Below are 25,074 nucleotides of genomic sequence, written 5' to 3'. Positions count from 1 at the left end.
TCCAAACTGCCACACAATTCAAACTGTGCAGTGAGAACTTACTGCAGGAATTGACAGAGGAGGAGGAGATTCAACTTTTTGGCCTTTATAAAACTGTCCCTTATTTTACCATGATTAATATCACCACTCAAATAATCCTAGCAGTTCCTGGAACGGGCGCTCAGTTAATGCTAAACGCTTCACTTAATTTTATTACGAAATTCCATTAAGAAATGTAAGAAACAATGGTGCCTAAAGTTATTCCACATCTAAGTTAAAAATGTACAACTTGCTATTTCATACGTTGCTTGTGCCTCCCCCTCAAAATCATAGGTGGGAGCCCCAAGCCCCAATGTGATGGTGTTTGGGGAGGGGCTCTCGTGAACTGGATTAGTGTCCCTTATAAAAGAGACACCGAGAGGTGAGCTCTCTCTCCCCCTGTAAGGAAAGACACAGCAAGGGGTCAGCTGCCTGCAACCTGGGAAGAGGGCGCTCCCCAGACATCAGACCTGCCCCCCTGGGTCTTGCGCAGCCCGGCCTCCAGAACTCTCAGGGGCGAAGGCTTGTTGGTTTTGCTCTCCGGTCTGTGGTATCCTGGTTCAGCAGCCTGGACCAAGGCGCACACACACACACATGCTTCCTTAGGAGAAGACTCAGGTAAAACACACATCTACTGACTTTCCAAGCGTTTGTTTTGAGGATGAAATTCACACAGCACAAAGGTATCAACATGCTAAACAAAGTCCGTGCTCTGCAGTGATCGAAACGGTGGGAAAAAATACAACTACCTCACTATTTTTATTATGGATTTTTATTAATGTATGTGCATGCCTCTCTAAAGGCAAACACACACATATTAATAAAAATCTATGATAAAAATAAAATACATATACAGACAAGAAAGTTGTCTGAAAGATGTGAAAGGATCACCTTATTTATTTGCTCTCCTATCTCTTCTGTAGAGATACTTACGCTCTCTGAAGATTCCTTCACGGGCCTTTTCTTAGCCTCTGGATGCCCTGAACTCCCCAGCAACACAGTTTATGTCCTCAGTTTGCCTCTTTCTCTTTGTGTCTTGACCTCGGAGCTTCCGGGCAGCCACACGGGTAACTCGGTCGGACCTCTATGAGCTGCAGTAGTCACAGGGCTCTGTCACCGAGTACAGTGCGCACATGGCCCCGAACCAGCACCGATGCGGGTCGGTTCGCTGGGGCCACTGACTGCATTATCGAACCTTCTTGAATGTGCAACGCAGTGATTCAAAAGCACTAAGAGGTCTTCTAGACTTAGGCAGTCCCTTCCCACCCCCTCGCTGTGGAAGACACAAAATATTTTGAAGAACTAGGACTCACCCTCAAATAACCTCGCAGAACCTCCCACTGAGTCATTCTAGGCTCTCACTGCTAAAAAGGTGAGCCTTTGACCCGTTCATTCAAAGGGTTTCCAAGGTGTATGTTTCAAGGAGCAGCATAATAGTTGATCTAAGAGGAAAGCTAGGTAACTTGAAAATAAATCCAGTATTCCAAGTTAAAGTGGTAAACTACTAAGATGGTTCTGTTATTTTCCATCAAAAACAGGTATTGTCTTTGACTTTGAGATTTCAGTGCTGAGAAACAATGAATAACCAACACTAAACAATGCTCAGCACTGAGACACCCAGCCCAGCCATCTAAGCATGCAGGTCAGGGAGAAGGTAACATCTAGTTACTAGTCACCTGGTTACTATTTTGCATAGTTCTTTGTAAACAAATAAAAATAAGTTCTATTACTATATTACTCTAAATAGTTGCCAAAATTAAACCCAAATATTGCTACATTTAGATAAGTTGGGGGGATAGAAATGCAGTTCCTTCAATTTCCCTTCTCAAAGACCTCAATGACAATGTAGAAAAATGAAATAGATGCAGGACTACTTACCTAACTGATGCCAGAGAATATAAGTATTTAGGGTAGAGACAACAGAGTTAAATTATGAAAACCACCTAAAGATACACAGTTTCTAAAGTATTTGCTCACCCTTAGATTCACTTTCATATATGGTAGCACTGTATTTTGCCTAAATATTTCCCAGCCAAGATGCAGAATACTAGTACATATAAAACATCCCATCTTTATGATATAGTTTATTTCACGTAATTTATATAAGCTTTACAGCCTCTGATGTGATGTTTTTATAGTGGCAACTCAATTTTATTTTGAAATAAAATAATTTCAGGAACATGGAACCCTGTAAATACCCTTTTCCTTACTTTCAGTGTGAAAACCCTGTTCAGTTTCCTAAATTAAACTACGGACTGTACGACGGGTATATGCGCGCATTTAACAGACAACTGTTCAGTAAACGAGAAGTGACATTTACTAGTTTCTATCAACCAAACGCACTATTCAGAATTTTCACGAAGGTTTAGTAGGATGCAGAGAGTAATAACAACAACAACAAAAATAAAGCATAATGTTTAACTTGGGGGAGAAAAAGGGTTTTAGGTGCTACAAAATTTTTTTTTTCCAAAATCACCTACGTGTTAGGGTATAACCAAGGGAACACTCACCTGTGCCAAGCTGTAATGGGATAGTTAACCCTCCGGCGTCACTACTGACGTCACATCTCTTTACATCACACTGACCACGCAGCCAACCAGACGCTGACACCCGAGAGCCGGGACAGAGCCAGGAGGCCGCCTGCGCTGCGCCGGGGCTCTCTGGGTACCGGAGGTGTGCACCTTCCTCTCGGATACACCCCGGGCCGCGGACTCGTTTGGCCTCAGCTATGTGGTACTGGCGACGCTCCCACGGGTTTAAAAACACAAACGTCCTCCTCTAGCGAAGCTCTGGGAGGACTTCCCTTCGCTGTGTAACAGATGCAAGTATGTGCAAGCGGCCAGCAGGGGAAATCTACTCAAAAGATGGACAGAAGGATGTCGCCTTCAAAAAAAAAAAGTTGTTAAATAATTCCCCTACAGAATCTTGGGCTGGTTTCACAGAAATTTTGGAATGAATTACTTTGTCTTCCCCTTTTATTTACCAGCAAGATACTAAAACTCACTGAACTTGGGAGTCTGACTTTAGCCTTTAGGCAATAGGAAAGAACCACATCTCACACCAGATGCCGTATTCTGATGCGGACCACCTGTTAGGTAACTCTAGTACGACCACAAGAGAGAAGGTGAGCTGAAGATAAGGTGAGGATTCACAAAGAAGGACTAAAACAGTGCGGCCTCCTTGGAAATTACGCCTCGCTGCATCAGTGAAACGTGAGGCTTCCACCTTAGTAAACCTCAGGCAACAATATCCATCCCAGCACTGAAATCTCGGCCATTATTTACGTACATTGCTTAGTACATAAAAAAGTAATATGAAAGACTTGATATGTTTTGTACATCATATTTGTCAGAATATCTTAGGAAATAAAATTATCACCCCAAATCAGAAATACTATAATTTTAAATTTCACTGCATAAGTTTTCTCAAAAGCTCTCACCAAAACCAACACCAAACCTTTCCCCAAAACTGTAAGTACATAGGGCTGTAGGCTGAAAAATATTAACTTCAAGGAGTTCATTTTAATTATAAAGAATGTTGCCTTTCTAGAAACAATGGTAATAATGGAACAAAACACCAAATACCCACGACCAGCATATAAACCCACAACAACTGTGGCAAAGTTGTATCTCACTGGACAAGTGGATGCAATGCTTACAATTATACAAGTTTGAAGACAGTTTTAGCAAAGCTTCCGTGGAAAGGGGACACCTCGGAGCTGGCCACAGGGAAGGTCCTCTGGCTCTCTTACAAACGGGGTCCTCACATGCCCCTCACTTCCGGAGCACGGAGTGTTTGTCCGGGAAACACAGAACGACGGTGCACTCTGCTTCCTGCGCACCCAGCATCATGCGTCGGCGTCGCTCCCCGGCCCCGGGCTGCTGCCATGGGGCCCGTCACTCTCCTTGTCCCAGTCCTTCATGGACGCGCCCATCATGAAGTCGTCACGGAGGATGCTCCAGCTGGGGCCCTCTTCTTTCACTTCGGTCTGAGGACAAGCACAGAACCACAGTGTTTAAAAGCCCATTCGGTCACAGGGAAACTGAGACAGGCCGAGCCACACGGCAAACTTGCCGACGCCTGGTTTTCCGACAGGAGAGAGACCGAGACGAAGCGCAGACCGGCTCTGTTTGTGCACTGTGAGCAGACCTGCACACACAGGCCAGGGAGCTGAGGGTTAACAGGACGTTTCAACCTCATCAAAGACTCACAGAAGCAAAATCACTTTTGCAATGGGGAGAAAGCACAGCAAGGTCTAGGCTTAGTATCAACTCTTAAAATCTTTGACAAAAAAGTCTAATAATATTATTTCAAGCTCACTGATAATTTACTAAAACTTTTCACAAACTACTTTAAGACAAACAGAACTTTAACAAAGGCTTTTAACCCAAAAGAAAGGAGAGAAAAGGAAGCTAATTGGGCCCTGTGCTAGGTTTTTATACATGCGATCTCATTGAACAGTTGATAAAAATGCGAACCAAATGTTCTTCACTTAGGTTACGACCTCACTGCCTGACCTGATCGTGTAATCAAAAGGCTAGTCAGGTGCAAACACTGTAAATAGGTGAGCAGGCAGTACGCATGATAGGTGGTCTGTTACTGTTAGTTTTTTGGCTCAAAAAGCAGACATGCATTTCCTCGCAGCTCTGAGGCTGGAAGGGCAAGATCAAGGTCTGGCTCCCTCTGAGGCGTCTCCATGGCTTGCAAAGGGCCGGCCACACACTCACAGGTTCTCACACGTCTCCCCTGTATTTCTGCACCACTGGTGCTTCCCTGAGTGTCCGAGTTTCCTCTTATAGGGACACCAGCCGCATTAGATGGGAGACCGTCCCAGCCGCCTCAGAGGCCCCACCTGCAAACACAGTCACATTCTAGGGTGCAGGGTGTTAGGGCTGCAACACAGGAACTGCGCAAGGACACAACTCACCTTAAAACCCTGCACCTTCTAGATCCTGTAATTCATGCTTTCTCACATACAAAACACATTCACTCCCACCCCAGCAGCCCCAAAGTTTTTCTTTTTCTTCACATTTTAAAAAATTGTTGTTCAAGTACAGTTCTCCATTCCCGACCCCCCCCCCCCCACGTGGGAGCCCAACAGCAGCCTCACATTTCACGGTACAACAGTACCACCTTGTGGCCACAGCTGGGTACTACAACATAGGCAGAACACAGACTGTGATTCTTTCCCTCATTCCGCAAATACTGAGAAGCACCCTTCAAAACAAAGCCCGTCTTCACAGAGCTCACAGTCGATGGTTCTCTATTTATTCCATTCACAGAAATGCACAGTACTGGAAAAACCTCTAGAGATGCGAGACCCCGTGACATTTGGTTAGAAACAGTATTATCTTTAATGGGGTTTACAAACCATATGAAAAGCAACTTTTAAGAGAAAAGATGTTAAAGATATTTGTCGGGTTACAAGAGATGACATTTAATTCTGCTAAGGCTGCCTTTAAAAAGATACGGCCCGAAACGATCGTCCCATTTCGAAGGACTGGAGCTGCGACCTAGAGGAAAGGCGCCCTCCCAGCGTCCTTCCCCCTTCCTGGGGTCCAAGAGCGACGCGGGGGAGCAGGGGCGCAGGATGGACTCAGGGAGTCGCCCAGCACACTGCACTGGGGCAAACCGACACGCAGGAGCAAACAAAGAGCACCTGGACCAGCCGATGAGCGAGAACACCAGAGCCCGGTGCCCACATGGAGGAGGGTGACCAACCGGGACAGCTCCCAGTGCCCTGAACCCCGGGCCGAGCACCTACCTCGGTGCAGCCCCGCCCCTGCCACCCTGGCCCTCCTCTGTGGGGTCCGAGTCAGCCACCCACCTGGCAAGAGGCTGTTTTCCCGCGTCCAACCCCACTTGTCTTTGCCAACCCCCTCCCACCTTAAACAAGAGAAAGCCGCACCCAATGTACGGAGACCCACGGGGAGGCAACAATCCGAACTCCTCTCCTGCCCGGCGCATGGCTCACAGCTTCCTGTGCCGTCTGAGAAGCACCTGCTCCCAGGAACAGGCTCGGTCTCGGAGGCGGCCTCCGCTCGCAGCTGACTGCATCCGAGGTGCTGTCAACAGGGTACCACCGGGCACCACGGACCTGCAGCAGAGCCCTGGGGGCAGAGTGGCTCCCGGAGGGCTCACCAGGACGGGACAGAGCCTCCAAGTGCGGTCTCCCGACCCCAGGGCATGCGGTCTGGGACCCCCAGCAGACTCCTGAACCTGGAGATACTACGTTTTCCATAACTGTCTACCTACCTACCTACCTGCCTCCGACAAAGTTGAACCTGAGTCCGGCCCAGGAAGAGGCTAACTAACTGAGGACGCCCCCAAGCACACTGGGGTGGAGTGAAAGCACGCGGCAGGAAGGAAGGAGCAGCGCTGGGCCAAAGGGGAGGAGGTACAATGGCCTCTCCTGCATGTCTTGAAAGACAAGCATGTAAACATGTGTTGTTGGCACAGAGAGCAATAGAGGACAAGTTCAAAGCTTCTCTTAGTCGTCCGGTGTGAAGACTAACAATGAAGAGAAGCTTCTCTGGGGGGTCCTGGCGGAGGTGCTTTTGTTTTGTGAGCAATGGACACAGTCTATGCCAGTTTTTCTCAAAGTGTGGTCCCAGGTCAGGCATCGGCAGCGCCACCACTTTCTGGAAATCCAGCACCTCAGGGCCGTTCCAGACCTGCTGGCCCAGAGACTCGGGGGCCGAGCCCAGCAACTGGTCCAACCAGCCACCCCAGGGTTCTGACACACGCGGAGCCTGGAGCCACCCGGGTGAACAGGACGTGAGACACAGTTCCCCGGGCTACACACGGCGGGCGCTGACTTCTGCCGTTGCAGGGAGGCTGCGCGCTGTCCAAGCCCAGATGGAAAGGGCCAGGACCTGGCAGCTCGGGAGTCTGCCCATGGGGGCCGACTCCGTGACCTAGAGCAGCTACAGGAGAACTGTGAGCGCCCACAACCGAAAAGCAAAACTGATTAAATGCAAACACTTAATGCGAACCACATGCGGCAAGGAACCAAAACAGTCCCCGTGCCCGCCCTCCCTGGCCTGGCTTTATATAAATATTCCAGCAAGATCAGACAGAAGCATCTGTATCGATTTGGAAGATGAAGGCAACCCTTAAAAACGTCAATCAGCTCCCATTTCAAGGTTCAAACCTACACTGGCGGCTACTGAAAAGAAAGCTGAAAACAGGCTTGGAATGATTCATTAGTCTGCCACCAAGTAATGAAGAGCTGAGCCCATTTCAATTCCGAAGAGGGAAAATTAAAGTCGAATTCTTCAAAAACAGACCACATAATCCCATCTACGGTTAGCAATCAGCAATATTTGATTTCTCCGCTTTCCCCTAGAAGAATGTTCAGCTTTCACTTTAATGTAGTTTCACCTAAATTTAAACAAAGGTTCTCAACTCTGGCTAAGTGCGTCCTAATGCCCTTGTTGCTGTAAACTTTCAGTGGGCTGTCGTCGTTGGCAGTCTCCTCTACATGAGCTTAAAGCCCACCTGAAAATTCAGCTCGGGAACTGCAGGGTACTGGGAATCCCAGTACCTAACAAATGTATTCTGCTAGCAATCAACAGAAGCGAAATATAGCCCCGAATCTTTAGAATTTGAGTAAGAACATCAGTGTGTTCCTAACCACCACGCAGGGCATTTTAACTTCCCAATAATCATAAAGGGCTCACAATTTTCAATGTGGAACCCACAACATAATATGGAAGACCCTGTATCAAAACAGACCCAACTTTTCTGACTCTTAAAGAATTCTTAATAAGCAATTCCTGGGTGTTCTGACCTTTTTTGCTTTCTCCATTCCTTCACAAACTTGTTTCAGTTTGTTTTAACTGTTTTACTAGGATGTTTCACACGGGCTTCCGTTTTGTTAGCTCCGTGTATGGTCTCCAGACTCGGCAGAGTTTCCGCATTCAGATGGACAGTGTGTAAGACCCCGGCAGACTCGAAAAGCGTTTAGTAGGACATCCTGAAACCGGGAAAGCCGGTGCTCGTGCTGTCACCGCCGACACCAGTAAGCAGAGACAAGGGTTCAATCTCCAGGGGCACTTTATTCAGATGCTGGTGCCCCGAGGGGTTGGCAGGTTTGCACCTAAAAACCTCCTGAACATCGCATCTCACGCCCACCTCTTCATAAGGAGAACCGGGCAGGAAAGGGGTTCGGAAAAGGTCAATCAGAAGAGAGTTGCAGAGATTTTCCTAGTGTCTACTTATAGATCAAGAATTCTGTACCTGCCTCAGCGCCATTCCCTCCCCGAAGGCTCTGATACCACCCTGCAGACGCCCTGGGCCCAAAGGCGGAGCTGCGGAGTCCTGGGGGCCTGTGCCCCATCTGGAACAGCAGCGCTGCACCCACTGTGGTCCTTAAGCCTTGCTGACTAAACTAAGACCTTTAACCCTGGAGTTCCCCTGGAAATCCTAGGAAAGAAGACCAAGAGGCTAAAATCCTGTCAGCCTCAATCAGGGACCAAGCTCAAGTTCAACAGACAGCATTCTAGCTTCCCAAGAATTCAGGCCCAATACTCCTGAAAAACATGCTTCTTTCATGCAACAGTTTTTTGCTCACTGTGTCGTTTTTGTGTCAGTTTCCCCTGTGGCCCTTGGTTTTGCCATGAGCTCGGCACCTGGGTCCCCGCTCGGAGCAGCTCTCCTCGGTGACGTCTGTTCCATTCTAACGTGCTGTGTCCACGTCCGCCCCACAGCAGGAAGTCTGTGGGCAACTCTGACTCTCCCCGGTGTTTACATCCTCTAGAGAACTGGTAGTAAGTCAGAGTGGACCGAACTGACCAGAAAGACAAATGCAATGTCTCAAGGAGCCCTGTACACTTCCACCCTCGCTTGGAGCCCGAGCTGTTTGTCAGGCCCTGGGAGCCAGGCTCCTAAAGCACAGCCCGTTCTTTCACTGGCTGCATCCCAGCGCTTACATGGGAACTCAAACGGATCAGCAGCGCCTGAGTCCATCTAGAAAACAGACGCGGATGGTTCAACATCACAGATCAGTTTAAGTGGACGGCCCTCATGGGCGCTCCTGGGAGAAATGGGCGGCTGCAGGTCTGGTCACCCTGTCACCCCAGAAGCAAGGGATCGCTCAAAGGGAGGGGGTCAGCCGAAGGGCCACGGAAGCCAGCGTGCGTTGTAACGGCTAAGTCATGGTGCACTTGGTACCCAGGGCACTTTAACTCCTCAGTAAATATAAAGTGTCAACTGAAACAGAACTTTCTAAACGAGTTTCCAAATTCTGGAACTTCCAAACTCAGCAGGTCCACAAACCAGGAAGAAGGCGCACTTTTACAAAGCGATGTGAGTCCAGCTGTTAGTTACTAAGACGCCCGAGAAGCCGGGTGTTTCAGAAGCACTCCCGCCTCTAAAAGCCTCGTTCTGCAGAAACTGGGCGGGTGCCATTCATGAGAAGCCTGAGAACAGAGCCCCCGGACTTACTTCTGTGTCTGACATCTGCCACAACAGCAGGAAAATACGTAACTGCCGACTCCCTCCCAGTGGTTTGTCTAACCTGGAGACCTTCGTGGGGATTCGGTGCCCGGCGATCACGAAGGAAACCCTTTCCCAGAGAAACTGGCCGGCGCTTCCCTTTACCGCAAAGGTACTGTTGTGGTTCTGTTACAAAACAAAAGCTGATGGTGATGTACCGGCAGACTCCGATCGGTGAAAACCCTGCGTGGGGCCTGTCACTCAGGACTGCAGGCAGCAGACAGCCAGCGCTTCTCTAGCAGCACCAGCACAGCCCGCAGGCCGGCTGCCGGGCCCCAAGGCAGCTTGGCCTACGGTCGGCTCCGCGTTCTCACCACAGAGGGGGGCGGCAGATTGCAGATTCTTCTCCAGAACAGGTGCAGGGGTCCAGAGGGCTCCAGAAACCGACACTGGGCAGTCCCCAATGAAAGAGCCCACTCGACCCCATTGGAACTCCCCAACCAGAAGGGCCTGGGCTGGCGTGGGTGTGTCTGCACTTCCCTTGGGCACTGGAGTGGACAGAGGATCGCCAGGCCAAGGTCAGCCACTTCCTTTCCCACGCCCCACTGGCTGCTCTCAGCCCACGCCGCGGCCCTTCTCCAGCTCTGCCAGTCAGATGTCCCCGGCACCCGGCCTGCCTTCCGGACCGAAGAGGCCAAATCCCCAAACACAGAGCTTGGGTGGCTGCACTGACTCCGACAGGCCCTTGCCAGCGGCAGCGCCAGCGAGCACCTTCACCACGTCGTCTTCAGTCTGCGTCCTCATGCGTCTGTCACAGGTGAAGTGGCAACTACCACAGGAGCTGGAGAAACGTGCCGCCCCCGCGCCAGGCTGAACCCCCACATGCCCCTCCTGACCGAGCTTCAGTTGCTGCCCAGGCACGCAGAGCCCCACCATCAGGAACTCGTTGCCTCCCTGAAGTGCCTTTGTTGGCAATAAACTCAACCCATCAAATACAACTACGTACTTCGCTTATTTTTAAAATATGGCACTTCTGAGATTAAAGCACCCTGGACCCTTCTACCTGCACATTAAAGAGGAAACGTTTGAGTCCCACACAGGCCCCAGGGCTGGACAAGCACAGTTATCTCGGCAAAGACCATGAAAACATCCATGTCCGTCCTTCCCAACCAAACGTCCCTGCTCACTCAGCACCAGGGAGACTCCGCCTTGCTGCCCAAGGCTCTGCTTCTTCCTGCTGTAGAAGTCACAGCATCAACACACCCCCGCGGGAAACACCTCCCACTGGGGCTGTACGTCCCACTCAGGTTTCTGGTCCCCAAAGTGCACAAAAGGCAGGACTTCAGATGGGACAGGTGCAGCTCTGCCTCTAAAAAGTGTATCCGAACCTATGGGTTGCTGAGCTCTAACCACAGGGCTATGCCATCCATAGCCCATACTGAATAAATCATCACGCGACTTTAAGAATCCAAATTAAATTAGGCTGTGGGCGTGTAAAATGACAATGAAACCTGAAGAATCTTTCGTTCTACTGTGTGCTTCCGGCCCCGCCCCCGCCCAGCCAAACTGTTCAGTGTCAAACTGAAAGGCTCACCTGTCTGGCCTTTGAACCCCTTCCCGTCGAACTTGGCTCGTCTGCACTTCCGTCCATCCCTCTCAGAACGCTGATGAAGTCTTTCTTGGACACAGTGGAGATCAACTTCGCGCGCTTCCTCATGGAGCCTCCAGCTTCCTTCACCTTCTCGTCCACGTTCTTCTGATGCTTCTGAACAGCATTGAACAGCTGCACGACACCCCTGTGGGGCCAGAGCGGGGCGGGGAAGCACCAGTCACACTGGAAGACACATTCTCCGGGCAGGAGCAGTGTATTCGCACGTTTCGATGAATGAATATAAGCTTATGAATTTATCAGGAGAATGAATATACACGTGCATTGACACACAATCTGTTTTCCTCTCAGCTTTGGTCTTTCTAGATCAACTTCTGCGCAACTAGAACTAAGAAGTTACTTTTAACACCAGCATCTATTCTCAAACCATGATTACCCAATGGCCGGGGCACTACGGGGCCCTGGAAAGAGCAGAGCCTTCAGAGGCAGCTGCCTAACAGCGCACTCCAGGGTCGGTTTTCCAGACCTTCATTTCATCTGCCAACGGGAAAAGTGATATTCAGGCAGCCTAAAAGGCAGTCAGCTATACTGCCTGAAACTCCTACGATACAAAACTAATTTTAAAATCCAATTTTAAAAAATATCTATTTGACTTTATATGAAATATTTTTTCAGAATCTCATGAATAACTTTTATATTGATAACATGTTGAAATAATAATCATTAGAATACAGTGGTTAAAATGAAACGCTGAAATTAATTTCACCTCTGTTACTTTCTTCAGCGTGGCCACCAGAACAATTGGCACTGCATCTGCGGCTGCCATCCCATGTCTACTGGGCGGCACCCATGAAGACCATTAGCGTCCCTTCCAGCCCGGACACTCCAGAACAGGTCCACTCTCTGGCTGCGACCTCACAGGGCCCTGCAGACACAGAGCAGGCTGGTCCCCACTCGCCATGTAGGCTGCCGAGTCCCGAGGACAGCGCCTCCTGCAGGCAGGCACCCTGCTAGGCCCCTGTGCAGCCCTAGGGGGACAAAGGGAGCCAGTGTGGCTGCCGCGCCGCTCAGGCTGCTGAGTCGGCCGTGAGTGACGGGGTCCTGTGTCTCTGACCCAGACATCTCTTCTGTCAGTGTCCAGAGACCGACAGGCTCCCTTGCCAGTTACAAACAGGGTAACGCCCACACCCTTCCAGGCAAAGAATGTCCTCCCTCTCCCCGCCGCCCCAGGGTCAGAGCTCAGGAGGCCCCCACACTCCGCACTGGCGCCCCACTTCTCTAGGTCAGCGTGTCAGTTCATTCGTTTCCAGAGGAACCCTGTGGCAAAGGACAATGTTGTCCCGGTTTTACAGACGGATAAACTGAGCCGGAGAGAACTCAGGTAGCAGCCCAGGGACACGCAGCCCAGGGACACGCAGCTCCTCGGTCAGCACTGGCACGGAACCTGGCTGTCCAGCTGTCCTGCTCCCCGGTGAACCGCCACCCCCGGGGTCTCCTCTCCAACACCGGGGGACTAGACAAGGGAAGAAACAGTGCAGGGAACTAGAAGTGCAAGAATTCCACCACGTATACCTGCTGTGTTCTTCACCTAGGAACCCCAAAGCTATCCCCTCTGTGAACTGTCCCCGACTCCCCTGTCACCTGTCCCCAACACACAGGCTGTGCCCCTGCTACATCCGGATCCCACTGACCTAGACACAGAGGGCATCGAGCAAGTGTTCGGTGCCAATGATGAAAAGTGCAGGATCAAAGGACAGCACGAGGCTGCCATCACGTATAATTTGTCATGCCTTAAATATTACTCAAGATAAAAGTAATCATCCAGTGCCAGAAATTTAGACACCTACCCTAAGAGAGACAGCAGTAAGTATTCTGATTACACGTGTGGCTATAAAAACAAGATGATCCGAAACAGGTTCGCACCAGACAGACCATCAGCCACGGCACTCTCGTCCCAGAGGGCTGCGGAGACCTGGCTGCGTCCCGTCTTAAACAGGCCGCCTACACACAGTCACGGGCCCTGAGCAGGCAGCGACCCCTCACCAGGTCGGGCCGGACGCGCATGGCTCTCACAGCTTGGCACACCTAGGTTTCGGGGCAAAACCACGGCCTTACCTCGTGGCGATCCTCTGCAGGTTCCTCTCTGTCTCTTTGTCTCTGATGACATCTGGCTTCACACGGCACAGCATCTCCCACTCCCGCTTCCTGTCCAGCTGTGACAGTGTCGGTGAGAGAGCATTAGGCCTTTTCGGAAGAGCCAGAGGCCCATGTGTTCGGGGCAGCCTGAGGCTCGCACCCAGCATGTCATGTGGGGGGCTCGGGTGGGTTTGTGGGGGGCTGTGACAGCGGGGGCCTAGCGGGCTGTGCACAGGAGCCCTGGCCCTCAGGGGTGGCATTGGGAGGACCCCAAACTGCCCTCTGTGGGAGCCACGAGTTTAAACACTGTTTCTCTTTATTTTCAGGAACAACTTCCTCAGTCAGAATTATGAAGAACCTTTATCAGCTTTTAAATGAACAGTGTCATGTCCAGATGTACCCAGTTTATACAGTGACTAATTTTCTTTTCAGAGTCATTTAAACCCACTTCTCTGACGGCACACCTGGCCACGTGGCCTCTCAGGCACAAACCGCAGCGCGCTGGTGACTGCCATCTCGCAGAGGCAGAAGTGGAGCCAGGAAATAAGAAACCCCCGCAGACAAAATGATCGAATTCAAACCGCCTGCGAGTGAAACCCAATGTGATCAAAGTGGCCCCCAGACCCCTTGCCCCGTTCCATGTCCCCATGCAGCAAACACACCGAACGCGATGAGCACCAGGCACGGCGAGCGCTGGGACCGCAGCCAGAACCAGGCAGTGGGCCTGCTCTCATCTGCCCCCTTTCCCCATGCACCCCATCTCCCAGCTTCTAGTAGCAAAACGGCTAACAGCAAAACCGAATTCCCGCTCTCATGATAAAGACTAGCCGATTCCTTTCTAAAGGCACAGGTTCTTCCCCAAATCAGATCATTTATTTCAAGGGTCGTGAAACTCACTATCAGATTATGCCAGAAATTAAAAAATATACATATTACTTTTAGGTTTCCTGTGAATTACCTGTAGTACCCAAGGGAAAATAGGCATGCATAATCCCCAAATATTTCTAAACTCTGAAATACATCCTTATACTTACGATTAGGAATAAGTACTGGTTACCCAGCAAACTGGTAACCTGCCACAGGCTCTAACCAGAGCACAGACTGACAGCATCCGTGGCAGCTGTGCCGCATCGTGTCGTGGGCCCAGGGCGTGTGCCCCCCTGCGCTGCGTGGGAGCGTCACCTGCGACACAGCTCCGGCTGGCAGCAGAGTCACCAGTGGCTTCTCCAGCCTCCAAGGTGGTCTCTCCCGGGACACTGGGACCAGGCACTGAAGGGTTCTGGTATTTTTAGGACCTCTTCTAGCTGGGCCACATAATCAAGATTCAGATTCTTTGACTGAAGGGTGAACCTACTCCACAGAGTAACTCCGACTAGGATTGTGAACAGAACTTTGGCCCTCCACCCGCTGGGAAGAGTAAGTTCCACAGCGGACTGCCCATTGGACCAGCTCCGCAGGGAACAGCTGGCTACAGACAAGCACTGAGGACTGGACAGGACACACAAGCCAGACCAGGGAGCCGCCGGGGGCACACACCTGCTTCCTCTTCTCCAGCCTCTCCTGCTTCAGCTTCTCCTTCTCCTTCTCCAGCTCTCGGTTTCTGACCAGAATGGTGGGCTTGCTCGTGGGCGTCTTCTTGTTCAGGATCTTAGCCATGGCGTCTGCCCAGCCCGCGTTGGTGTCCACGCGGGCGTCTGCGGCACCTTCACTGTCACCGTCACTGGGGCCGGCCTCATCTTCGTTGTCGGCCCCCACCGCTCCCCCGTCGGACGCACACCTCCCTGGAGGACCTGGGAGAAGAGACGAGCGGAGCCCTAACGCCAGAGGCAGAGGTGGCCGAGGCCACGGCCAGCCCCCAGAACCCCAGAGCGGTTCTCCACCTGTCCCCATTCTTGCAAGAAGGGCTTCTCCCAGGACGGCAGGTGCGGGCACAGAGATTAGCAGTGACAGTGGGACCCCGCCCTTGCCACCAGCCTCCAGAGATCTGGCTGTGCTGATGGGGGAGGGGTGGCAATGCAGGGTCCCCCTCACCCAGGACCAAGGTGGCAAAAAACAAACCCCACCCCATCCCCAGCCTGCTGTCGAGGGGTAACAGAGGATGACACGGGTCAGGGGCCAGTGCAGAGACGGTCAAGTCCACGGGCCTTCTCTGTGCAGTGAACCACTTGAGGAGATGAACAAGATTATTTTATGAGCAAAGGGCAAACTGCCAAGAGAACGCGCCGTCTCCGTGGCACAGGGGAGTCGGCACAGCCTCCCTGGGGGTTTGGCCAGGTCCTCCACATTCTCCATCATGTGCAGAAGCAGCCGAAAGCCAGCCTCCTTTCACAGAATTTGAGAGTAACTACACAGCTGGCTGTTCTACCAGTTTTGAGAAGTAATCTAATGAAGGGATATGTACCCCGAGATAAAGAAGACGCAATTGCACTGCTGAGCGGTTCAATGAGACTATCAAGCTGCGGACTGAAAATACAAAAGTGACTGTTTGAATGATATCCTGCAATCCACCCCCCGAGAAAGCACATCCAGGTGACCACAAGCTAGTCCCTCACATAAGATTCAAAAGGCTGGGCTCAGGGAACTGGCAGGACTCCAGTTGGCAGCCCTGTCTGAAAGTGAACTGGCTGAGAAGCCCTGGGTGGTGAAGTTCTGAAGCCCCCGGGGTTGGAAGGTGACCGCATGGAACGCCCAGCGCTCGGGCGGCAGCCTGCGCCTCTCTCTGAGGCAGCGCCCCCCCCAGAGCTCCTCTGTCCTGAGAAACGCGCGGACCGTACTAGAAAACACTTCAAAGGAGAAAATCATGCTACAGCTCAGCAGCCCGGAATGTTCCTTACCAAGCAGAAGAGCTGACAGGGGTGGCTGAGGGGGGTGAGCACAGAGGAAGGGGCGTGGCATTCTGCCACCTGCCACTCGGCAGCACCGTCCTTGGGGAACTGTGCTTTCTTCCAACCAATCCTGACCCAGCTGCGTCTCCAAATGCACACTGGAAACACCATTCCTTTCCACTCTTTCAATCAAAGTATCTCTACTAAACACCAGTAGTAACTTAAGTAGCATTTTAAATGCTGAATGACTTAGAAAGAGGCCTAAATAAGCACGAACAAGGTTCCCACCGCTCCCTGTGTAATTCAATCTGATGCCCTCCCATCCAGACAGAACCCTCACCTGAACCCGTGGGACTGCAAAGCAACCCACAGCCCAGAGCACAGCGTCCTCGGAGGCCGTGTAGGGCTGGGCCACCCCCCTCCCCGAGCAGCGGCCCACCCAAGCCCCTGCTTGCACCTCTCACAGCCCACTGACCGCTCACAACCATCCATCTGCAACTCCAAGCCCCGTTTCTTCCTCTAAGTTATTTCAGCCACATCTCCTTTTAAATGTCCTTTAGGTTTTTTAAAAAAAATATGAGCTTATAGCCGTGATCAAAGTGAAAGCAAGGGAATGGATGTCAGCTGGTAACCTCTGAGTGACCCCCCAACCTCCTGACCTGAAGCCATGACTTCAGGGAGGAATGGAGGGAAGAGCTGAACGTCTGGCTGGTCGTTACACTACTCGCAATGTTGGTATTACTTTTGCACAAAAGTAATTTTTTTGAAGTGCTGAGAATTCATGAAATGAAAAGGATGTAAAAACTAAATATTTAATATATTTCAAAATGTGTAACATATTAGAAAACAGCCAATAAAACATATATTTTTAAACATACATAAAAATGCAATTCAAGCATATGGGTAAAAATAAAGAGGGTCCTTATCTTCCAAAAAAGTATCAGAACATGACATACACATGAGTTAAACACAGGAAGCAGAATAAGTTTTTAAAAAGCACTATCATACACCATAAAGTATGTCAGTGGTATGAAAAAATATTAAAGGAACTGATAGAAGCAAGAAACCCGGAATAATTCTAGTGCCCTAACGTGTTCCATATTTCTTAACAAGTAGAAAACACCTAAAAATGCACTTGCCACATACAGTTATTTAACTGGAAGCATCTCTCTGAATCCTGAATGGCAGGTAAACTTAAGAAACCCGAGGACACATGACTCTAGACTTTGACATGCAATACAGGTGACAAGAACTATATTGTCCCATGACATTAAAAAGTTCCGACAAAGGAAAGCTGACGGCACTACCACTCAGCTCAGTCTGATAGCTCGGTGAGTCTAGTGTATGCCGGACTCCAGAGTCACACGGTCCCCCCAACAGGGACCTGCATTGTGTATTTTATTTCATTTTAACCACTTTACATTTTAAAAGCTACACGCGGCCAGTGACTAGTGCATAGGACAGGGCAGCACTCCGTGGACAGAGGGCGACGCAGGCATCTTTCATCTCCCGCTGCCCTTTCCCCAAAGGCCCAGCTCCCTTTCAAACCTGCCCCCTGTCCCTGACCCCAGCTAGGGTCAGCTGCTGGCAGAAGAGTGAGCCATCGCCCTGAGCCTTTGGAGCTGGGATGAAGTTTTAAGAAAACCCGCAGTCCCTCAATACTATGCACTGAGCACTCAGGAGTGATGAGGAGGGAAGGAGAAAATGAAAGCTCTCCATCCAGGTTTCTCTCCCCGAAGAAATGACTTCTTGGGCAGGGTAGATAAATCAGTTAACCAACTGCAAAAATGTGGAAGGGCTCTTCTAAAAGAAAAACAATGAAAAAAGAGTGGCTGTTTGGGGCGTATTTTTCTCCTACAAAGCTGACACTTCGGTTTTTCTTAGAGGACAAAGCAAGGGTTTGAATGACAAGAGAAGGGAGGAGGCCAAAGCAGCAAGGTCCCACAGCCCGGGGCCAACTGAAAGAGGCAGGACGCCTCAATGTAGGACCCAAACATCCTAGCTGGGAGTCTACGCTCTGCATGGAAATTAAACCGATTACTGCAACGATCATTATTGGCATTCCAGGCAGAAGAAGCCAGCATGTCCAAAGGCATGAGAATGTTACAAGTAAGATATATACAAAATGACAAGAAGTTCACACTGGCTGAAAATGGAGGTTTGGGACCGGATGGTAAGACGAATATAAAAAAGCTGGTCTGAGAAATGAGTATGATCCAGGACAAGTTAATCTACATTAACCCTGAACCAAAACCCAGCTCTACACTCTAGCCGTGTGCTTGCTGCCAGTCCGAGGCCAGATGGCTGGAACTTTTCTTCTGGGGATCCACCTTAGGTCTGCACTTGGGCAGTCTCTCCACTGGGTTAAGAAGGTTGTCCTTATAAAATGCAAAACCATCTGGGAACATCAAGGCTCCTGGTTAACCTTTAACATACTTCACACATTCAGAAGTTAGCCTAAGTCAAATAGAAGTCCTTATAAAAGTTTAATTGCGATCACAGAAGCAGTTAACAGGAAGAAAAGGGATGTCAGGCTGCCTGGATTCAACCTCAACTCCAGACTCAAATCTATGCAACTTTTCTGAAGATGTAAAGCTCTGTGCCTTAGTTTCCTGTCTGTGAAAATGGCAATAGAATACTGTCATCTACTTCATCTACATCTACTTCATTGGGGTTTTGTGATAATTAAACAAATGCGCGCACACACACGTACGTACATACAGCACCCACCCCACCGATTATATATACATATACTTAAGAGTGCCTAGCCCACCCACAGTGAACACTTAAGTACTGATTACACACCACACTCACACACAGTAGCTGCCCCCATCTGTGGGGGATGCACTCCAACACTCCCCAGTGGATGCCTCAAACCATGGAGAGGACCAAACCCTGAACACACTACGTTTTCTCCTATACATACATACCTACGGTAAAGTTTAATGTATACACTGGGCACAGTGAGAAATTAACAGCAATAAGTAATAATAAAATAGAACAACTGCAACAATACACTGTAATAAAATGGATGTGAATGTGGTTCTGGACCACACAGTTCCTGCGGTAACTGAACAGCAGAAAGCAGAACAGTGGCTAAGGGGGCGCCACTGTGGATACACCTGGCGAGAATTTTAAGGGGCTGGTGGAGGAAAAGGAAGGAGCCCAGAAGAAATGCCTCTGGTAGCTAGAATCTGCAAGACGTGAGGTGCTGAATGGGAAGCTTCAGATGACCAGGAAGGTCCATCCTGGGGCCAAGAGCTCAGATTATGGAAGCAGACAGACTTGGCACATATCCGGATTCCATCACTTTTTAAATGGGGATAAGAACAGTGCCTCCCTCACTGGGCTGCCGAGAGGATTAGATGAGATAAGGCAGGTGAAGCACTGGTCTGCAGCAGGCACGAAACAAACGACAGTAAGTAACCAGAAGACAGAGGAGGACACTGAGATCCTGGCAGATTAAGAGCAGGGAGGATCCCAAAAGCTTAAAAACAGACTAAAAAAAAGGGAGGGGTAACATGGATTGTACTTCCATTGAAGTTGCGGCTGCAATCTTGGTTGAAATAATGCTAATACTAACTAGAGAACACGTGTTAAGAGCTAGTTATGACCTAAAACACTTTTTAATCCTCGCAACACTCCGTGAGCTCCTTTTATTATCTATTTACACCGGGGATGATTCTGAAGCTCCTTAGGAAAGTGAAAAACATGCCCAAAGCCGCAAAGTTAGCGGGGCCCAGGGACAGGAGACTGTTAGACTTCTGGAGCACCATGGAGCTTTGCACCAAAGACCCAACTCAGACCAATGTGTACTGAGCTGATGCAGAAACTGTTCATGAAATATTGTAACAGAGCTTGAATGAAAAAGGAATTTCTACCTAAGGCTCTGCTAACCAGAGCAGCCGGTCCTCGCACTCGCTCTGATTCTACCTGAGAATACAGAGCCCTCGTCGTCCAGGGCCCTGTGCGACTGCTGCTCCCCACCCCGGCTGGGATCATCTCTTCTGCTCAGCCCCCGGTCGTTCCTGCCAATCAGTTCTACATTTGGAACATTCAAAACTGACGCTCTCAAACTTCTGCAGAAGCACTTACCTTTGAACAACATGTAGCCATCCCAGGTTTCCATAAAAATAACGAACAACAAAGTAGAACCGTTGCTACAGGACAAGCTGTCGGATGAGATCACAGGGGCCGACACAGGCAGACTGGAGGCACTCTGCTTCCCCAGTCCGTCCCAAACAGCGCTCCGTCACTCAAGTAGGGCTGTGACAGACTTCACTCCTTAGGCGTGTCCCTCTGCTCTTTTCAGTAACTTAAATGATGAAGGAGGCTGTACGCTACAGTTTGATGGAAAGCACATTTGTCTGCTAGGTTACTATATCTTAAAGATAGCTTTGTAGTTTATTGAAAATGAGGGGATAGCTGTTAAGACCTGACAGCCATGTTTCACGTATGTGACCAGAGCAATTCAGGAGACATAAAACTACCATCCTCCCCAGTAGTTCATGTCACATGGGCCCATTTCGAGGGATGGGGCCAACTACTTCATGGCACTGGATAATAACCAAGGCTTTTTTCACCAGGGCTGATTTACCGACTCTACATTTTTTTTTTTTAGCAAGACTACAAGCGAGAGAATCCAGCTAGCATGGTGTCTAAACCTCCAACAGTGCATTAGTTCAATAAACCTAAGTAGTTCGAGATGACTCCGAGGTAGAAGTTACCACCCTGCCCTCGATAATACTTGATATCATCAGACAGCGTTTGTATATCTTTACCTGAGTTGATTTACCTGCTAGACAGGCTATGTGTGTACGTGTGTGTGTGTGTGTGTGTGTATTTTAAAGGCTACAAACTTAAGAGCCAAATATTCATTGTGTTATCTTCCCCCTTATAATGCAGGACATTTATCTATTATGTATAATGCTAGATGTAGTGTTTTACCTTCTGTATATTTCTGACTCATGATCACCTGTGATTTTTGCTATGAACAAATTTCAAACCCTCCTGGAGAAAATTACAATTTACCAAAAAGTCACTCCGAATTGCTATGCTATCATTCAAGTTCACATTACACACAACTTCTGTTAATTTCACCCTCAATGACACCTGGTACCTATGGTTAAGAGAAATTCCCCGTCTACCCAGTGAGTAAATGGACATTCTGTGCTACGTGCCAGGGTCCGAGACACCGTCCCTGCCACGCAGACGGGCCTCTCTGCACAGAATGAGACTTCTGCAGTCTGACGAACAACACTTAAGAGTTTTATACCCATAGAAGCATAATTTCTTACCTTTCTTATACGAGTGTCAAAGAAATTAAAGACGGAAGATGAAAAATAAAGTTCAAACAACACCTGCGTGGGTTTTTTTATGAAACTTAGGAGTATCTTGCTAAAGGAAATCACTTTCACAAGGATATAAGGCATATCTCTATCAACTTTTGGGGTCCAATTAAAATCCAAAGATAAGTCTCTGATTCAACTTCCTGATAAAATGAGCAGGTACACAATAACCCTATAATTTGCACACTGATTCCTCCTGGCTCTGAAGCCAAACTCAATCTTCTGCCTTTATAGTTTCTCAGTACCTATTATCCGAAAAATTTTGATAATGTCATAGTTCTGCCAAGGCCCTGTGCTCACAAACGTCTGAACTAGGATAGCCGTTCCCATGGGTCACCTTTCCAGAAATACCTGACTGTGTGAGAGAAAAACAGCAACTTCTTACATTAAATGGCAAAGCCCAAATTCGAGCAAATGCCCCATCTGACAACCAAAGGGTCCACGTTACTGAATGTATTAAATAAAAGGCCCTTCATTGTTTATTTCTATACAGAGAGAGTCTAAATCTTGAAGGAAAAAGTGGATGGAGACAACTAAGTTGAAACCTGAAAGACACAGGAAAGCTGGTTAAGAGAAAGTGAAGGGGAAAAAATGGAGGACGTTAACAGAACAGCAAAAGCACTGCCGGGCACAGACAGAGCGGACTGTGCTCAAGAAATGGGGCGTTCAGAACACTGTGACGCCGGTAAGCTAGAGAACATGTGTCCACAAGGAGAGAGACACGTTAACATACTAACAATACAGTATACTACGAGCGACAGGTATAACATAGAAGGAAGCAAGGACCAGGCTGGATTTGGATAGGATACGGATTTCTCCGTCTCCATCCTTCTCATTTTAATTGGACTATAATCATAACTACCACCTTTGTAACTACCTCTTCATAATAATACTCAGTACATTGTATTAAAGTCCTGTGTTTAATATCTTTCCTAAGACTACAATTCTAGGGCAGGAATCTACTCATCCTTTGTATCCTCAACACCCAGTGGGTGACTGAAATAGAACAGCACACAGCAAGTGTTCACTGAACTGAACTGGATAATGAGGTTTCCTTGTTAGCGAAAAGCCTTCTTAACCCATAGTGTAATTGATCTATATTAGCGAGAGAACCTTACAACCTAATTAGTATTTACAATAATGCAATCAGCATTTACCTAAGAGATCTAACTTGGAATTACCCAGTACTTGAAAAGGGAAATCGAATTTCCACCTAAATTTGTAAGCAGCACTGATACTTTGCTCCAAATGCAGTAAGTGTGTGTTTCTCTGACAACTCCACATGAACCAGTCTATTGAGTTTGTTTATATATATATATATGTATATGTATATATATATATATACATATGTATATATATATATACATATACATATATATATATATGTATATATATATAATCTCAAACCAAAATTCTAACTTCTGTTCAACAAATAGCTTGTTTTTCTTAACTCCTTTGGCAGGTAATGAAGACTCTAAGCATGCAGGGTCAGCAGTAGCATGTAACAGTTTCTTCTTCCTGGTCTTGGAAGTTCAAGTTTATTCACTTATTCACATAAACATCAGGGAATGATCCACTGTGCAAAGGCACTGTTTTAGGCCCTGGAGATACAGCAATCTCTACTCTTAAGGAACTTGCATTCCAGCTGGGAGAGACGCCGAGCACATAGAAAACGTCAGACGATTTGGGAAATGCTTACAAAGCAGGCTAGTAAGTCGAACAGTGAAGGCAGGGAGGCAAGGAGAGTAGTGGTGGCACATCAGGTAGGGTGGTCAGGCACAAGTCTTGTTGGTAACTCACTGGATCAGAGATTACAGGAACCCAGGGAGACAGAGCCATACTCACATCTGAAAAGTACTTTCCGCAGAGAAGCCAGCAAGTGCAGAAACCTAGGTGTGGGGGCATGATATGTTAAACACAACCACAAGGATATCAGCACGGCTAGGATGCATTTAGTGGTTAGTAAGGACCAGGGCAGCAGATGACGTGGGACGACCTGATTGAGACCACATAGGCTGTTGGATGTCATTATGAGTTGGGAAGCCAAGGGATATCTTGAGATGGTAACCGACATGAACTGAGGTACATGGCAAAAGAAGAGCTCTAGCTGTCAGAGCAATACCTGGGCTACAGGAAGTCAGGGATCGTCAGCAATGCCCTGTAACCTAAGAAGCTGGCAGTGCCAAGAATGATGATAAAGAGGAAGCAGGACGGATGCAGCACGGTAGAAAGCCTCAAAACACCTTCCCTTCCTTTCCACATCAAGCGTCTCTGCGAGAGACAGTTATCAGCCGCTTTTATTTACTCTACTTCAACCACCTACTCTTTCATTCATTGCTATGTGTAACTCCTGAACACACGCACCCACCTACCGCACACGAAAAGGCAAGCGCACCATCCATCTTCCTGTTACCTGCTTTAGCCTTTTGCTCCACGCTCCCTGTGAGACCTATCCCATTCTAGTGATTTCAAAACTCCCCCTTCCTTTCGCCTTTTGCTACCTACCGTAAGCAGCAGTTCCGTTAGTTTAGTTGATAAGAGTGGCCGTGAAAATGTCTGCTGAAAAAAGGTGTGCAAGCGCAAAAGGCTGACAACGTCCCTTCCTTCAACACCACTCCCCGCAAGCCTTCTCATGCGGCCAAAGTGGCCCCCTGGACGCCAGGCGCGCAGATGAAGTTCGGGGGGCTCGGAGCAAAGGCACTGGCATCCCCTGCCTCCCGCAAACTCGGCCTGGCCTTCTCTCAGGGCAGCCAGCGCTCAGCTCTAGCACGTTACCTCCAAGGCCGTCAGGGTCTTTTTTGTCGTCTTCCAGCTCCGATGCTACAACCTTGGCTACCTTTTTCATCTTCTTTTTCTTCTTTAGGGAATTTTTCAGCTTTCTCCCTGTACCCCCACGTGAGTCCTGCACGGCCGCGGCCATGTTTCCGTACCGGAAGCGTCCCTGGAGAGTTGCGTCCGGTGGTAAGGAAAGGAACTTCGGCTTTGAGTTCCGGCGACCCAAGGTTCCGGGGCGGGGCCCTGGAGCCCGGAGTTCCCGGCTGCAGCCTGAGACTTGGGTCGGGGAGAAACCTGGCTTCCAGTTGCAAAGCGAATAGACTCTCGCTTCCTCCCCCCCCCGGGTTCCGTGAGCTAGGGGGTCCAGTCCGACCCTTCTAGCTCCGCGCCAGTACGCGGATCCCTTCTCCTGCCTCCCTCCCCCGCCAGCTTCTCCCGAAGGTCATCTGGTCACCTGCTCTCGCAGCCCCCGCGCTCCCTCCAAGCAGCTGCCACAATCGGCCCGTTTTCCCTCCTAAATTGTCGGATTCTTGAAAGTAGGGACCATATCTCATTCATCATTTCACGCCCCCGCCCCATGGCTAGCAATGGGATCTGGACCGTCTTAGAAGCTCCCCAAAAATTTTTTGGAAGGAAGAAAGGTATGAATGAATGAACGAACCCACTGATAAGGTTAAATGAGTGAGACGGATAAGACAGCAAACAAACCCTTACGTCGCGTTCTCTAGGCCAGGCGCACTCTAAAGACTAACCCTAACCTTCCAGTTTTAGCGGTTTGTAATACCCAGACTTTCTAATGGAGTAGGAACCTCTCAACCGGACTCACTCAGTTGTTTATATAAGGAAAAAATATTTACAATCCCTCCCTCCCAAAATTCAATGCATTTTCAAACAAAACCGTGTGCAGGAAAACTTTCATTTCAAA

At 49.1% G+C, this 25,074-nt stretch overlaps 1 protein-coding gene across 1 annotated transcript; it reads right to left on the bottom strand.

Moving 5' to 3' along the window:
- Positions 1-1,879: 1,879 nt before the first annotated feature.
- Positions 1,880-24,304, bottom strand: RRP15 (ribosomal RNA processing 15 homolog). The gene is made up of 5 exons (XM_024576086.3): positions 24,150-24,304; positions 14,738-14,991; positions 13,181-13,278; positions 11,051-11,252; positions 1,880-4,006 (listed from the first exon to the last, which is right to left on the bottom strand). Exons 1-5 carry the CDS (start codon positions 24,292-24,294, stop codon positions 3,866-3,868), a joined length of 840 nt encoding a protein of 279 aa, XP_024431854.2. The 5' UTR covers positions 24,295-24,304; the 3' UTR covers positions 1,880-3,865.
- Positions 24,305-25,074: the final 770 nt, after the last annotated feature.

Source organism: Desmodus rotundus, chromosome 10, assembly GCF_022682495.2.
Source record: "Desmodus rotundus isolate HL8 chromosome 10, HLdesRot8A.1, whole genome shotgun sequence".
Classification (NCBI taxonomy): domain Eukaryota; kingdom Metazoa; phylum Chordata; class Mammalia; order Chiroptera; family Phyllostomidae; genus Desmodus; species Desmodus rotundus.
This window is presented reverse-complemented; position numbering and strand designations above follow the sequence as displayed.

Excerpts from the sequence above, each read along its gene's own strand:
- RRP15 (XM_024576086.3), bottom strand. The coding sequence starts at position 24,294 with ATGGCCGCGGCCGTGCAGGACTCACGTGGGGGTACAGGGAGAAAGCTG. Across the intron at positions 13,279-14,737 it reads GGCTGGAGAAGAGGAAGCAG|CTGGACAGGAAGCGGGAGTG; the intron begins GTGTGTGCCCCC and ends ACACTGTCACAG. Across the intron at positions 4,007-11,050 it reads GGGGTTCAAAGGCCAGACAG|ACCGAAGTGAAAGAAGAGGG; the intron begins GTGAGCCTTTCA and ends GCTTGTCCTCAG.